The sequence below is a fragment of the Haliaeetus albicilla genome, chromosome 26 (genome assembly GCF_947461875.1).
Source record: "Haliaeetus albicilla chromosome 26, bHalAlb1.1, whole genome shotgun sequence".
NCBI classification, from domain to species: Eukaryota; Metazoa; Chordata; class Aves; order Accipitriformes; family Accipitridae; genus Haliaeetus; species Haliaeetus albicilla.
In genome coordinates, this window is record NC_091508.1 from 12,468,198 (window position 1) to 12,482,907 (window position 14,710).

At 46.9% G+C, this 14,710-nt stretch overlaps 1 protein-coding gene across 12 annotated transcripts in view; it reads left to right on the forward strand.

Annotated features, from left to right (window-relative positions):
* Positions 1 to 14,374, forward strand: part of EHMT1 (euchromatic histone lysine methyltransferase 1) — a 123,982-nt gene extending 109,608 nt beyond the window's left edge. For all 12 annotated transcript variants that reach the window (XM_069771266.1, XM_069771273.1, XM_069771271.1 and 9 more), the window contains 6 exons: positions 707 to 784; positions 1,956 to 2,071; positions 4,922 to 5,008; positions 9,423 to 9,501; positions 12,443 to 12,618; positions 12,906 to 14,374. In XM_069771266.1, the coding sequence (XP_069627367.1) occupies positions 707 to 784; positions 1,956 to 2,071; positions 4,922 to 5,008; positions 9,423 to 9,501; positions 12,443 to 12,618; positions 12,906 to 13,089 (720 nt within the window). In that variant the 3' untranslated portion in view covers positions 13,090 to 14,374. The remainder of the gene's footprint in view (positions 1 to 706; positions 785 to 1,955; positions 2,072 to 4,921; positions 5,009 to 9,422; positions 9,502 to 12,442; positions 12,619 to 12,905) is intronic.
* The last annotated feature ends 336 nt before the right edge of the window (positions 14,375 to 14,710 follow it).

The following is a 14,710-nucleotide window of genomic DNA, read 5'->3' on the forward strand; positions in this document are numbered from 1 at the left end:
CTCCCATTTATCCTTTTCCTCTGTTCTGTATCTGGAGAATTAGTGAGTTGTTGGGAGACTTTCCTCATGCTGCCTTCCTACTGACTGCAGTATCCAGGCCAAGGTCTTCATTGTGATACTGGAAGTCCTCAAAAGACTGGGTTGTGAAAGCAGAGGTGGGGAAGCGTAGGGTGAGGGTGACCCCTCTCTGGGCACAGCTCTGGGGTGGCTGAAGTGAACTTCCCATGCCCAAGCCCTGTTGTGCAGCAGCTGGTGGTGGGACTCTGTTGGCTTGGGGAGTGCTGGGGAAGCAGCCAGCTGGAGCACCCATGTGGGAAGAAGCAAGCAGCAGGGGAGGACTGAGACATCATGTTGCATCATCTCCCAGCTCTGGTCCCTTCTTGGAGCTTTCCTTGTCCTCAAATGTGGAGTACAGCTCATAGGGCATGGAGGAAGATTAGTAACACAGAGGGACATCCTCTCATGAGAAATGAAGATGGCTCAGTATGAGATCCTTTCCTGAAAGCTGGGGTCCTTTGACGTTCATTGCACACAGAAATAAATAATGGAGTAAAAATGCCACTGATGTGGCTGGTTTTCTTTCTGGCTAATAAGCTGCAGCAGGAGAAGGTGCAGACTTGTCATTTCCTCTCTGACCCGGTCACAGAAGTTGCTCTTTCGGTTATGTGTGAGTGGCGTGGAGTTAACATCTCTTCTTCTCTTCCAGTATTGTGTATGTATAGACGACTGCTCCTCCAGTAACTGCATGTGTGGCCAGCTCAGTATGCGCTGCTGGTATGATAAGGTGAGGACACAGAACCTCCTGTTGGCTTAGACCAGTGTTTGCAAGCTGAACTTCACAGAATTCAGGGTTTATAGTAATACCTTAAAAACAGTTCTTTGCACAACTCCTCTACTTTTTGTTTTGAAATGCCTGAAGTTGTAGTCTCAGCTTTGAGATGAATGTGATAATAACAAAATGCATACTGGGGAAGCTTTTCTAGTTTTATTTATTTGTGTTACTGTCATGCCAACTGAGCCATTAGTTATACGCAGGTGATAGAGAGCATTTAATAATCCATGCGTGAAATCAGCTTCCATTTCAGAGCAACATAGAAAATGCTGTAATATGTAAACAAGAGGAGGGTAGTAGAGATATTTTTTTTTTTGCCTGCTTGTATTTATTGTGATCCTTCCGGATGAAGGCAAAGTAAAGACGCAACATTGCCAGAAGTCGGGTTTGTTTTGGGTAAGTATGCTTCAGTCCTCTAGGGAGGTTTTGAGGTTAATATTTGGACAGGTTCTGCTAAGACCAGAAGTTTTGTGAATCCCTGCAAGTTTCTCCCAGGGGGAATACTGGCATGTTTCTTTGCTTTGTAGCCATTTTATTTACACATTAATAGGTGATTACATCTTTCAAGCCTTAAAAGCCAAATTTGTTAAATATAATGAACTGCATCTATTGCTTCCTTAATCCTATATGGTTAGTAAATAATTGGGTTGTAGCTTTTTTGGGAGTGTTATTTGGGAGGATAATGTGGTTCTCAGAACTTGGGTATACTGGCCTTGTACTCTGCAAGTTTAGACTTTATTCCAGAGACAGACTAAACATCCACTTCTCTCCAGCACTGCAAAATGATAATAATGATGATGCACATTGGTTTTTTTGCATGGCACTGTAAGATATTTCTTTTGGTGGTGTGTAGGGTGATGCCAGGCAGCAAAAATCTAGATAGCCTTTTGCTGCTTGTCAGCTGTCAGTGATAGTGGCAAGTGTGCCACTGTCAGGGTGGAGCAAAACCACTGGAGAAGTTGAGGTCTGATGCTGGTTTTGGGGAGGTTGTGGCATGCCTCCACCTTGGGGTTCTCTGGCCTGTTGTTACACTTGGGCAAATTTCTGCTCTTGGCCTGCCTCTGATTTGGAGGGGTCACAGGAACAGACAACTAACCCAGTCTTGAATGCCTCTCCTCTTCAGGACGGCCGACTCCTGCCTGAATTCAACATGGCTGAGCCACCACTGATCTTTGAGTGTAATCACGCGTGCTCGTGCTGGCGAACCTGTAGGAACCGGGTGGTGCAGAATGGGCTCAGGTGAGAAGGAGGATCCAAAAGCAGCTTATCTTGGCAAGACCAACACCAAAATCCTGACCTTTCTAGCTCTCTATTCACACAGCTCACCCATAAACCCACAAAACCCCAGGACTTCCCGAGATAAGACAGAAGCTGGGGCAGGTGCCACCACACAGTGGTGGGATGCAAGTGCGTTCCTGTGTGCTGCCGGTGGGAATGAAACAGCAGTGGGTTGATGAGCTCAATTAATATTTGCACCCTGCCCCCATCACTGTCATGTGAGAACTGTTGTGTTCTATCATCAGCCTGACCATAAAATATATAAATGGCTTGTGGGCTTGCATGAACAGCCTAGATGTAACTTCTCAGGTGGAGATCTGTGAGGAAAATAACAGCAACAGAAACTGCAGAGCCTTAATTTAGAAGATCTTGTAAGTTAGTAGTCTGTATTAGGCCACACCTCAAGTCCTGTGTTCAGTTTTGGGCCCCTCACTACAGGAAAGACATTGAGGTGCTGGAGCGTGTCCAGAGAAGGGCAACCAAGTTGGTGAGGGGCCTGGAGCACAAGTCTTATGAGGAGCGGCTGAGGGAGCTGGGGCTGTTTAGTCTGGAGAAGAGGAGGCTGAGGGGAGACCTGATTGCTCTCTACAACTACCTGAAGGGGGTTGTAGTGAGGTGGGTGCTGGTCTCTTCTGTCAGGTGGCTGGAGATAGGACAAGAGGAAATGGCCTCAAGTTGCAGCAGGGGAGGTTTAGATTGGATATTAAGAAAAATTTCTTTACTGAGAGGGTTGTCAGACATTGGAACAGGCTGCCCAGGGAAGTGGTTGGGTCACCATCCCTGGAGGTATTCAAAAAGCACATAGATGGGGTACTTCAGAACATGGTTTAGTGGGCATGGATGATGGTTGGACTCGATGATCTTGAAGGTCTTTTTCAACCTAAATGATTCTATGATTCTATGTATTAGAAATATAGGCCAGCATGCCCAGACTTGGCTGCTTAAAGTTTCCAAGTTATTGGCATGACTCCCCCTGAATTGGATATCTGAATACCTGTTGGCCTTGGTGCTGCAGATTAGGCTGTTAGGATTTTGATGCCGGGCTAAAACCATAAATATTTAGTTTTGGACCTCTGCTATGGAGAAGTTTGCCACTGCACTAACTTCAAAGGAATCCCACTGGAAAAAAGACTTTTGTGAATTTTTTGTAGTAGTGACAACACTTTTTTTGCAAGCTTTGTAGTTTCAATGACATTTTGCAATGTTAAAAATAAGTAAGGAAAAAGCTCGATGCATTTCCACAGAACTTTACCTCTCTCTGGTTTTCCCTGCCAAGCTCCAGAGCTCCGGTGCCTACGTGGGTGTTTATTTAGGAGCTGTACAGCTAGAGCTGTTGCTTTTGCATTTTTTCCTTGCTAAAGTGGTTTTCTGAAAGATGGGAAGAGTTGGAAACCCAACCATGAGCCTGGGAGAGTGACTCTGTTGGGAAGCTGGAGGTGAGGTCAGGTGCTTGGCAGAGCTATACTTGAGGTCCCTGGGGAGGCAGCGGAGGAAACCTCCTGCATTTGGGCTGCAGCGTGACACATGGGTGCTCCCACTCTGTTTTCAGTGCTTCGTTTATCAGATTTGCTCCAAATTAACTCTGCTCGGCAGCACATGCATTTCCATCTGGCAGGCTGACCCAGCTCAGGTGGGACACTGAGATTGGAGCTGCAGTCCCACTGCTGCCGGTGTCAGCCCCAACGGCAGAACCTGAACCTGAGCTTGGTGCTCTGCTTTTGCCACAATGGACGAGGCAAAACATGGGGGAGATTCCTCAAGCCTGAAATACAGTGTTATAACCGTTTTCTCTGAGAGTGGTCGTTCTCATGAAGTCGTGTTTTGCCCTGGTGAAGGCTCCAGGAGCTGTGAGCAAATATGAGGAAATGTACAGCCCCTAGTTTGAGCTGACAGTGCAAGGGGAGAATGAGTGGGGGGAAGAGGAGAGAAGTACTGGAAAAAGCAACAGGGTGAAGTTAAGGTGAGCATCGGATTTTTCTTTATTCCGATAACAGTGTTGCTGAGAGTGGATTTTGGTTCCCTCGGGGACAGAGCAAGCCTTCCCTAGCCCTGGAGACTGTTCATCCTGCACTTAACTCAAGTTCTGGCTGAGCAGGAGGCAGAATGACTTACAGGATTGTTTCTCTGCCTATAAACTCCATCAGTAAAATTCCACAGAGCAGCTATTACACCAAGAAGTTTCAAGTTGCAGCGTTTCTTCCTTGTCTTTCAGCCAGGGAGTTGGATATGATGGAGTTGCTAAATGCACTGGCCTCAGCAGAGGGCAAAGGGATCAGAGCACTTAGCTGGAGGTGTTCTTAATTCACTGTAAGCTCCCTGCCTTCCCCCTGCAGCACTCCTCCCTGCAGAGCAATGCTGCCTTGAGTCCCCTTCCACCTTCCCTGCCTTCCCCAAAGTGTGGGGTGTGTTCATGAAAGGGAAAAGAAATGCTGGTGGTGGGATTCTGGTATCCCACGTGTAAATTATGAACGGCGTAACCACACAGAGCATCCAGTCCCATACTCTCTTCCCCAGTCCCTAGGTGTGCACCTTGCAAGGTGCAGCTGGGCAGGGAGAAGGGGTTGGTGGACACCTTTCCCTTGTCCCCAGGCAGTTTCCATTGAGCATCTGCCCACATGCTCAGAGCAGTGGTGGGAGTGGAGTGTACCCGCAATAGTGCCAGCGTGAGAACTGGGGGGGGTTGAATATTGAAATCATCTTTGAGTTTGTGGTGATGGAAGGTTTCTGGCTTTTTTGCTCATCTCTCTATGAAAATTCATTGTCTTTCTGCAGATTGCTGCCATTAATGTGTCTTCGTTTCCTCTTTTCCAGGACTCGATTGCAGCTTTATCGGACACAAAAGATGGGCTGGGGTGTGCGAACAATGCAAGACATTCCACTGGGAACCTTTGTGTGCGAGTAAGTTATTCAGCTTTCATTAGCTCAAGCAAATGCATTGCTTCCCGGGGGCTGGGATGGTCTCTCCTCTTTAAGGAGAGGTTTTCATGCAAATCAAATTGGCATTGAGCTGAGCTGCTTGCCCTCAGTCAGAGGTTTCCTGACTCCATTTCCTGCTCTGTTTGTCCTTTTCCTTATAGCATGGAGCTTTCTCCACCCCTCTCTGTCTTGCTGGGATCTGTGCTCAGCTCTCTTACCCCTCTGAAACACAAGCAACGGGGGAAAAACAGATTTGAGTTGTGCTGCAAATGTGCTCAACTCGCATGTTCACCCTGGATGTGGGACACTTAAGGCCAAGGCAATTTGGAACAACTTTTTTGTATCGGACCTTTTTCTGTTTCAATACTGACTTCTCAAGAGGTTTTCCAGTGTCACAGCTCTGGCTTTAGTCTGATTCAGCAAAACAGTAAAGCACTTGGCGTTAAGCACATGTTTCGGCCCTGATTCAATAAAGTACTTAAGATCAAAAATGGTCAGATTTATGTCAAGTGAAGAAACTAGGGTTGAACCCCACGGTTTTTAGGCTTTAAAGTGGTATATGTACTTTATTAAATATTTCTGAAAGTGTTTTCTTCATTGCAATACTACAGTGAGTTAAGGCCTTCTAAATAAGGCTTGACTCATGCCCTTCATGGAGATAGGTGCTCGGGTTTTTTAGAACTAGTTTTCGATGTTTCATAGAATTGAGGTGGGGGATTGCGGAAAATTATTGCAGAATTTTAAAAAAAGGAAAAGAAAAATCTGCAGTGAGTCAGCCAAGTATTTCTTCCATGTTAGGAGCTGCCAGACGATAAAATGTTTTTTCAGAGGTAAAGCTTAAAACTGCTGTTTGTGGGGAGTGTCTTAAGTCTGTCTTCAGGTGGGGCTTCCTGTTAAGTACCAACGGTCTCTGTGTCCTGGTTCAGGGCCCAGAGAAGAGCCAGAGCCTGCAAGCAAACTGCTCCCAAACAAAAAAGGCACTGACTTAACCAAATCCTACTGGAATGCTAATATGTGAGAGGACTAAGCAGTGGTGAATAGGCAGCCCAAGGAAGCGGGGCAGCCCTGCGTGTAATGCGTGTAATTAACACAGACCTGTGTGTAATTAACACAGACGAGCACGCATCAGAGCTGATGGGGTTCAGATACCACAACCATGCTTAACTCTTCCCTCCACCCTTGCCAGGAGCTGCTGACACTGTTTCAGTGGTAGGCGCTGTCTTCTTCATTATCAAAATGAGCTGCGTACTAAAAAGCTGAGCTAATTTATGTCTTGCCCGTGCTTGTTCCTCCTTGTCCCCATCACTTTCTCACACACACACACGTCATTTACTCAACTCACCAACTCCAGTCCTTCTCTCCTCCTCAAGCCAGCTGCACTGATGTCCTTCCTGTGAGTCTTTGTGTGCCACCTATAGATTTGGTTTCCTCATCTCTGGCAAAGAAGCCCCTGTGCTGGCAGTGCTCAGGGGCTGCTTGCACATAGCATCTTCAAGGATTGGCTCTTGTGGAAGAGCATTTTGCATTAAACGTCTGGATTAGAGCCCTGAGTGGGTACTCTGCTTTGGAAGGAGGGTAATTGTACTGGTGTAAGATGACTTTTATTCCATAATTTTTCACGTATGCCTGCATGGGATGCAAATGTGGAATATTGTCAGAGTGCTTTTATTATGCAAAACTCTGCTGGTCCCGACTGTTTCTGTGTGTAAATGCCTTCCTTACACACATACTGCTTTTCAGCCTGCTCTGTACTTCAGATACTGTTCAACTTTTCTCTGTAATCACTCCAAAAATGGTTTCCCTTTCTGTTTCTGCCTGCAGGCTGTCCCTCTGGCAGCCCGCAGCAGCTTCTGTAGGGAGTGTTTAGGAGCGCTCAGAGCAGTTTGGCAGCTGGGAGCAAGGCCCCGCTAGTGCAGTGGCCAGCCAGCTCTCCCACCATCATCTCCAGGGCTCCCCAGACCCCAGCTGCTCCAGAGCTTTTGGCTGCTCCAGACCCTCCTACTAACAGCCTCCGGTACCTTCAGCGCGGTCCTGGAAGCAACAGCTTAGCGAGGGGAGATGCAGCAGCATCGTCCTCCCTGCCCCGCCGAGCTTCCAGGGAGTTTTTAGGCTCTGCCACTGGCAGATGCTCAGGAGACTGGTGTGCTCGGTGGAGGTTTCTCTCTGACCTCCAAATTTGTCACTGCTCAGAAGTTGCTGTTGCTCACCCTGTGCTGACATTGCTGTGGGTTGTTTTGAATCTGCTCTGTTCATGCTTGGTTGTTAGATGGTGTAACTGCTCATTCTGGAAATGGCACAGCTGGTTAAAGGCTTTTATTGGAGAGGCTGTGAAGTGGTGTAATGCAGAAACCAGACGTTTGTGAGGATCTGGTCTGTTCCTTTCGGTGCACGTCCATTACATGGTTTCCAAATATTTCATTTCTGTACAAAGCAGTGATGCTCTACTAAGATACCATGTGCAGTGAGCCAGTCATTTTAGCCACACCTTCAGCCAGAGAAGCCCTAGACGTCCCGTCTCCCACACTCCTTGGAAAATGCTGGAGCCTCTGCTAGGGACTTCTTGTTGCTCTTGATTTTTCATGGAGTGCACTCTGATCTTGTGGTGATGAGTGGCAGTGTAGACCTCTGAGATGTAGTTACTTGCCATCAGTGTGCTGAACATCTTGCTGAGAAGAAAGATACTGTCCTGACTTGAGGAGCCCTTCAATGAAAGGGCTGATGGTCCTGCTCTTTTTTGGGTAGCAATATGTACCTCTTGCGCATCCTTCCATAACTTTGGACCTGGGAAATTAGGGAACCACTTGTATCTATGAGCAGTCCTGGAAAGGAAATGAGTTGCAGGAATAGTCTTTAAAGGAACATCAAAACAACATTTTTTTAATTAGATTGTGGTTTTTTGTTTCACTGAGCTGTAAACCTGAAGTGGCTGTCCCTGAGCAGAGTGCCTCTCCGTGCAGCATTATTCAGCTGTTTCTCAGCTGCCGCTGGCTACTGTGCCATGCTACAGCAATTTCTCTCCCTCTCTGGCCATCATCTTCCTATTGCTTTAGGTCAACAACAAGCGTGTGATTTCCAGTAATGCCGCAGCCTTACGGGAGCGCTTAATAAATAACGGGATGCAGTGGGGGCAAACAGGAGGATCACATGCGGTGGCAGCCTCCTGCTCAGGCAGAGGAGCTTGGCCAGATCACTCAGATTTGGGAACTGCAGCCAAACGATCCCTTGTCACAGAGTGCATGGGTCCTCTCCAGGTTAATGTTTTATGGCTCTCCTCTTCCCAGCCCTGGAGTTAAATGCTGCCTTGAGCCACAGGGGGAAATGGATATGGTTGGTTAACACTTCAAAAATGCCTTGAGAGCTGCAGAGGAATGCTGTGATAATGGCTGCTGATCATGGAAGTCTCTGTTGATGCTGTGAAGAATATTTATTCGTATTGTGAATCCTTTGCTTATAATTAATTAGCATTGCATTGCAGACCAGGAAGACTTACACATCAGAATCTACTGTGCTGTTGCTTCTTTATTGTATCCTCCCTCTGGCTCTTGTATCTTTCCTCTTGTGTCTCTTTGATTACAAGCAAGACAGGAAATGTTGAACCTTGACAGTCCAAAACTGTTCAAGAAGGAGACAGGGAGACAAATGTGGGAACGCTAGTGCAGCAGGGACTCCTGCAACAAGGGGGTTTGCATCAAAACCAGCATCTGTCTGGGGTGTGAAAGGTGGTGTGTGTATTTAGACCTTCTCAGCAAGCCAGGCCAAGCATGCACGTGCTTTGCGGTGCTTGGAGAACCTGGTTGTAATCTGCCTTGCACCTGGTTTGTTATGGGGATCACAGTTCTGATTTATTCTGGTTCAAGAGGGATTGCGAAAGAAGCCTAGATCCTTCCAGGGATCCTGCTAGGTTAGGTTGCACCTGAGACTTTTAAAACAAAACTTTTAAGGTATGTAGCCTATGTAATCAGTCAAAATACCCTGGAAAATACAGGAAGGACAGACACAAACACTTTGCTTTGGGATGTAAACAGCACAAGCACTGCAGTGTTTTATAGCAGAGCCAGGGCATGAGTCTAACCATGAACATAGGGAGAACTGGATTAACGTGTTGATCTTGGCCAACAAAGAGGTTTGCAAAAGAAAACATAGTCCTTGGGGAAAAAGTAAATTTTGTTGGAAGTAAGACTCCATTTTTAATATTAAAAGCGTTGCCCTGAAAAGACAGAGTTTGGAGCCAGATTTTAGCTGCTGTAAGTTGGCAAAGCTCAGTTTGCCCAGGTGGCTCTGAGATGACCTGCACTGCTAAGGCTGTGGGTTGTCATCTGTGGCTGGGCTGTATCCCTTAAACCCAAGCTTATGATTGCATGAGCATCTTATTTCTGCCTTTCCTGTTTGTCCGCAGGTACGTTGGTGAACTGATATCTGATTCCGAGGCAGACGTCCGTGAAGAGGACTCTTACCTCTTCGACCTTGACAACAAGGTACTGTATCTGAAGGTATCTAATGAGACAAACCCAAGGTCTTGCCTCTCCAAAACAGCAAAGAGAATATTTGTCTCCATCTTGACGTACAGTACAATCTGAAAGCCTGCAAAGAGGAGGACTGCATCCTCTCTGCATTCTAGTCAAAATATAGAGTGGTTGAGGTAAGGCTTAGGGCTTGTTAAAATGGTAACAGAGCCCAGCAGCACTGGGCCGCCGCAGTACATGCTGCCCACACCAGTTTTGATGCAAGATGCTCTTCTGTCAAAACCATTTGGGCATCCTGAGTTCAGTTGTTCAGTTTTTGATGCTCAAGTGTGTATGTGCAGGCTTGCAGCTGTGTTGATTGGCAGCTCTGTAAGCTCTTCATAAAAAGGTGAGCTGGAAGACTGAACACCACCCCACCGCTCCCCGTTCACTTATAAAGGGATCCATCAGATACCCTGGCAGGGACTTTAGGCTTGTTCTGTTGGTAGTTATCCTGCGCTGCTCTGTGGAGGGCTGTCTCAGAGCAGAAATCTTGCTTTTAAAAGTGCGATCTAAAGCTTTTAAGCAAGGCCATCACTTCAGACTTCCCTTGGGAAAGGAGAAGAGGAGAAAGGTGAGCTGGGGACTCAGAGGAGTGGGGTGGCTTCCAAGGAAGGCTGTAAAACAGTTTCTGTCTTGTTTCTGTCATCAGCTAGTGACAAAGAAGCTTTGCTTTGTTTTTTTGCCCTGTTTTCTTTTTTTTAAAGGCAACACACATTCAACGGCTGAAAAAAAGATAAATAATCAGTCTTGTAGTCAGTGTGAAAACAGCGGGGTCAAACTGTAATTAAGAAGTTAAAAAGCAGCAGGGACTTCAACCTGGTTCATGCATTTATGAGCAAGAGCCCACCTGGGCCTTGCCTTGCCTTTAGGTTAGCCCCTGGCTGCCTGCCTTGAGGGAGAACCTCTGCGTTTGCTCTTACAAAGCCTTCAGTGAAGCAAGGAGGGAGACCTAAGTATAGGCATAAGCATCATCTTTTTTCAGGGTTATCTTCAAAGTGGAGCATCCGTAGAAAACCAGGCACCAAGTCATGGAGGTATTATTAAAAGAAGCTCATCGGGACAGGCGGAGGAGGGCAGGGCAGAGCCAGCTGGGTGCTGTGGCCTTCTGAGTGATGGGAAATTATTAAGAGTGTGAACCCCAACCCTGGGAGAGGCATCCTTGGGTCCTGGTGTGTCTTGAAGGAGTGGCCTGAATGGGTTTGTGCTGTAGTGAGAGTTGTTGGGTTGTCATTTCTATTGTCCCTGTTCCTTGAGTTGTCACTCAAGGCCATGTGCATGGTGAATCGTTCAGTGTGACAGGTCCCGCAGTCATATCCCATTCCAGATCTGAAAGAGGGCAAACATCAAACAGCCAAAACTTAACTGCCATTGCTGGGTTTCCAGGAGGAAGACATAGCACAATAGGTGCTCTTTGAGCTTCCACTGGTTAAAGGGATAGTTTTGTTGTCTCTGTACTAGAGAGCTGGAAAAAAACATGCTATTTCTGGGAAGGACAAGGTTGAGTTTTAGCTGGTGTGATTGCTTTCTGTTCATGTCAAGCCACCCCTTTCCCACACACGAGCCCATCCTCTGCAGCCCTTGCTCACACACTTGGCCAGCCCTGCTGCGCTCCATCAAAGAGAGGCAGCGGTTGGCTGCATGCTGCTGCATCTGTGTGACCCCTGCCTGCCTGCAGGCAAGAAGGGCTTTCTCCGGGCATCTTCCCTTCTAAGAAACCCCAGTGCCTTCCCACTCTTGAGAAGGAGACTCAACTCACCCCAGAGCAGGTTCACGGTTTCTCCCCTTTCTCCCCGGTTGCCACCGTGTGACTCTTAGTTCCCAATACCCTCCATAGCAAGGTGGGAAGCAGTTTGCTTTGGGACTTGTTCTCCTCAGCAGCTTCACGGTGAGGACACTGCCTGTGTTGGTCAAGGCAGCAGGCTCCTTTCTCAAGAAACACCTCTTGACTTGCATGGTGGAGAGCTCAGATCTTTCCAGATGGTCGCTAGATGTGGTAGTGGGTGATGTTGTCCTCACCAACCACGGCATTTCCATGGATGAAAGTGAGGGGGTGATGGGAATTACTTACAACTGAAATTAGAGCTGGTAACACCGTGTGTGATACGGGACCATGTGGGGTGACACCTCCCCCAGTCGTTGGGACATCTTCCCTGGGCTCCTGCATCCGTCGGGTGGTGTGATCTGGCACAGCTGATCCATTAACGATTGCAAGGTGCTTGCCCAAAAGGGAGTTTGAGCACCGCTAATGGATCCTTTTGCTTTTGGCCTCTTTGCAACTGAAATTAGCTTCTGTAATTAAAGTCTCTGCTTTGCACAGTCATTCTCTGCTGGAATAAAAAAGCCCTGAGGGGGGTTCTTTTATTTTCAAGGAAAACAAAATATTACTGCTCTCTGGGCTCTCTGGAAAGGGAATTTCTGTGTTCTCACTTTCACTTTTATCTGCAAAAACCAGTGTTTTCTTGAGGCTCTGGCTTTGCATTTCTTAGCTGTCATGTTCAATTAGAGGACAGAACAGATGCCTGTTCCCCTATCCAGTGGCTTTTACCCACAAGGTGTCTGTCTGCACCAAACATCAATCCCACTACGCCAAACTGGTGCTTTAGCAGAGCAGGACTGGGGAGAGTTGATGTGCCGGCCAGCGTCAAGGGCATTTTGAAAGGTCTTTGGGCTTGTGGGGGCAGAGTGCTGTGCAGAAAACTGTATTTTCAGGGTACTGTTGAATAGAGAATTGTGTGTGTGTTTAGTCCTTTTAAACGTGCAGTGGGTGTCCTGCCCTGGTTGTTGTTCTTGAAGCTCTCCAGAGTATTAGTGCAACGACCAATAGTTTTCTCATTTGTTTTATTTAAACAAGTAGCAGTAATAATACTAAACCCAACCTCATCTAATGAAAGATGCAACATTTCTCCTCTAGGATGGAGAAGTGTACTGCATAGATGCCCGTTTCTATGGCAACATCAGCCGCTTTATAAACCACCTCTGTGAGCCAAACCTCATCCCGGTGCGAGTCTTCATGTCGCATCAGGACCTCCGCTTTCCCAGGATCGCCTTCTTCAGCACGAGGCACATAGAAGCCGGAGAAGAAATCGGGTAGGTGCTGTCCCCAGGGCTGCCCTTCCCACGGGGAGCCACCGCCTCCCTCGGGGAAGGATGGATTGTGGAGGGACAAAAGCTCTGCTGCTCCTGAGCTGGTTCACTCTGTCTCTTTGCTCTCTGGGCCGCGTCCCCAGAGTCCCCCAGGGATCCTACAAACACACTCCATCCCCTGAAGCTTTGCAAAAACCCAAACTGTGGCAGCACCGAGGATTGCTGACCCTGGCGTCTTGCTCTGCCTGCTTCTGCTTTGCAGTGACCCCATCTCTGTCTCTCTCTTGCAGCTTTGACTATGGAGATAGGTTCTGGGACATCAAAGGCAAATACTTCAGCTGTCAGTGCGGTTCACCCAAGTGCAAACACTCGAGCTCAGCGCTGGCCCAGCGGCAGGCGAGCACCTCGTCCCAGGACACGCAGGAAAACGGGCTCCCCGACACCAGCTCTGCCACGGCAGCCGGCCCCTTTTGAGGCTCCGCTCCCCAGAGACTGACTTGTTTTAACCCTATAGATTCACATACTGTCTAAATTTCCATTTAAAGAGAAAAAAAAAAATACGGAAAAAAAAAACAACCCCGCTCAAGGAAAGCCAAGGGTTCATGACACTTAGGGCTGTGCCACCGACTGTTACTTGAGGAATAAGTAAAAGCAAATCCCACCTTCGTGGTGTTGTTCTCCCCTCCCTGGTCCTGGAAAGCTGCTGTTTTTCACAGTTGTGTGTGGAGGGGTGGCTGTTGCGGTTTTTTTCCACGCGAGCTGTCCTGGCCTCCATCTCTTAATGTGCTAAGTGTTGTCAGAGCCAAGGGAGAGCCGCCCGTCCTCCGACTATTGTTAATTGAATGGATCGCTCATGCCAAGTCATCTCCAGTTCACTTGTAATAAACTTTGAATACTTGATGGGACTTTCTTTCTAAAAGCCGGGGGGAGCGGGGAGGGGGAGGTAGGTGCTGGCGTTTGGGTTTGCTTGGCACAGCCCTGGGGCAGGTTCTGCTGGTTGGTTTTGTTGGTTTGTTTGGTTTTTTGGTTGGTTTTTTTTTGTTTTTTGTTTTTTGTTTTTTTTTTTTAACCATGAATTTCTCCCACATCTCGCAGGACATTGCAGTGGGGCCTTTCCCTAGGAGCTAGAGGGCATTTCTAACAAATACCCTCCGTATTACCAAATCCACTGGCTTTTTTCTCTTCTGATGAGAAGAAACCCACAGTCCTTACAATCCCTGTGGTCCCTGGCTCTCTCCCAAGCCAACCAGAGACACTTCCCCTAAGACCCCGCTCCCTCCCGGGCTTCCTCCGTTACAAACCAGCTGTCGTCTGCGCCGCTTGGCCGTGTTACTGTCTCAGTGTTCGATTCATCCGTGGAAGGATTTCCCTCGCCCCGTCGCATTAGCAGTTTTAGAGAGCGAAGGTTGAAGGGGATTGTACAAGACACTAACTTCTTAAGAAAATCAGTTTTTTCTTTTTTTAAAAATAAAGTGAATGATATATATATTATAGAGAACCTCGACTTGCGTCCACCGGCTGGGGCAAACAGCAGACGGGACTTGTCACAGCGAGAAGATCCCAGATGCCACCAGCTCATCTGTTCCCATCACTTTTCTCAACGCTGGGCACCTTCGATTAATTTTTAAGCCACACGCTATGAGGTTTCGATAAACTGATTTATTTTTTACCATTACTGAAACATTGGGGACTAGCATTAAAAAGAAAAAAAAAAAAAAAACCACACAAAAAAAAACCAAAACAAAAAAAACCCACAAAACGACAACAAAAAGAAACCACAAAACAAAACGGTGCTGATTCTGGTGTGATTTTTGCTCACCACGTGAATATAAACTATCAATTGTATAAAAAGAACAAAGTGATTTTAGTATAAAAATGCAGGAAAAAAACAAAACTTTTTTTAAATTGTTAGTATTGTAGTGTGAATAAATTTGCCATCACCTTTTGTGTGGTGGCTGGGCAGGTCATTATCTTAATTTTTTTTTTTTTTGCATATATCTTTAAATACTGTAATTAGTGCAGTAACAGTTTTTTTGTTCATCTCTTCTAGAACATTCATAATGCCGTCATGTTTATTATTATTATTTTTTTTCTG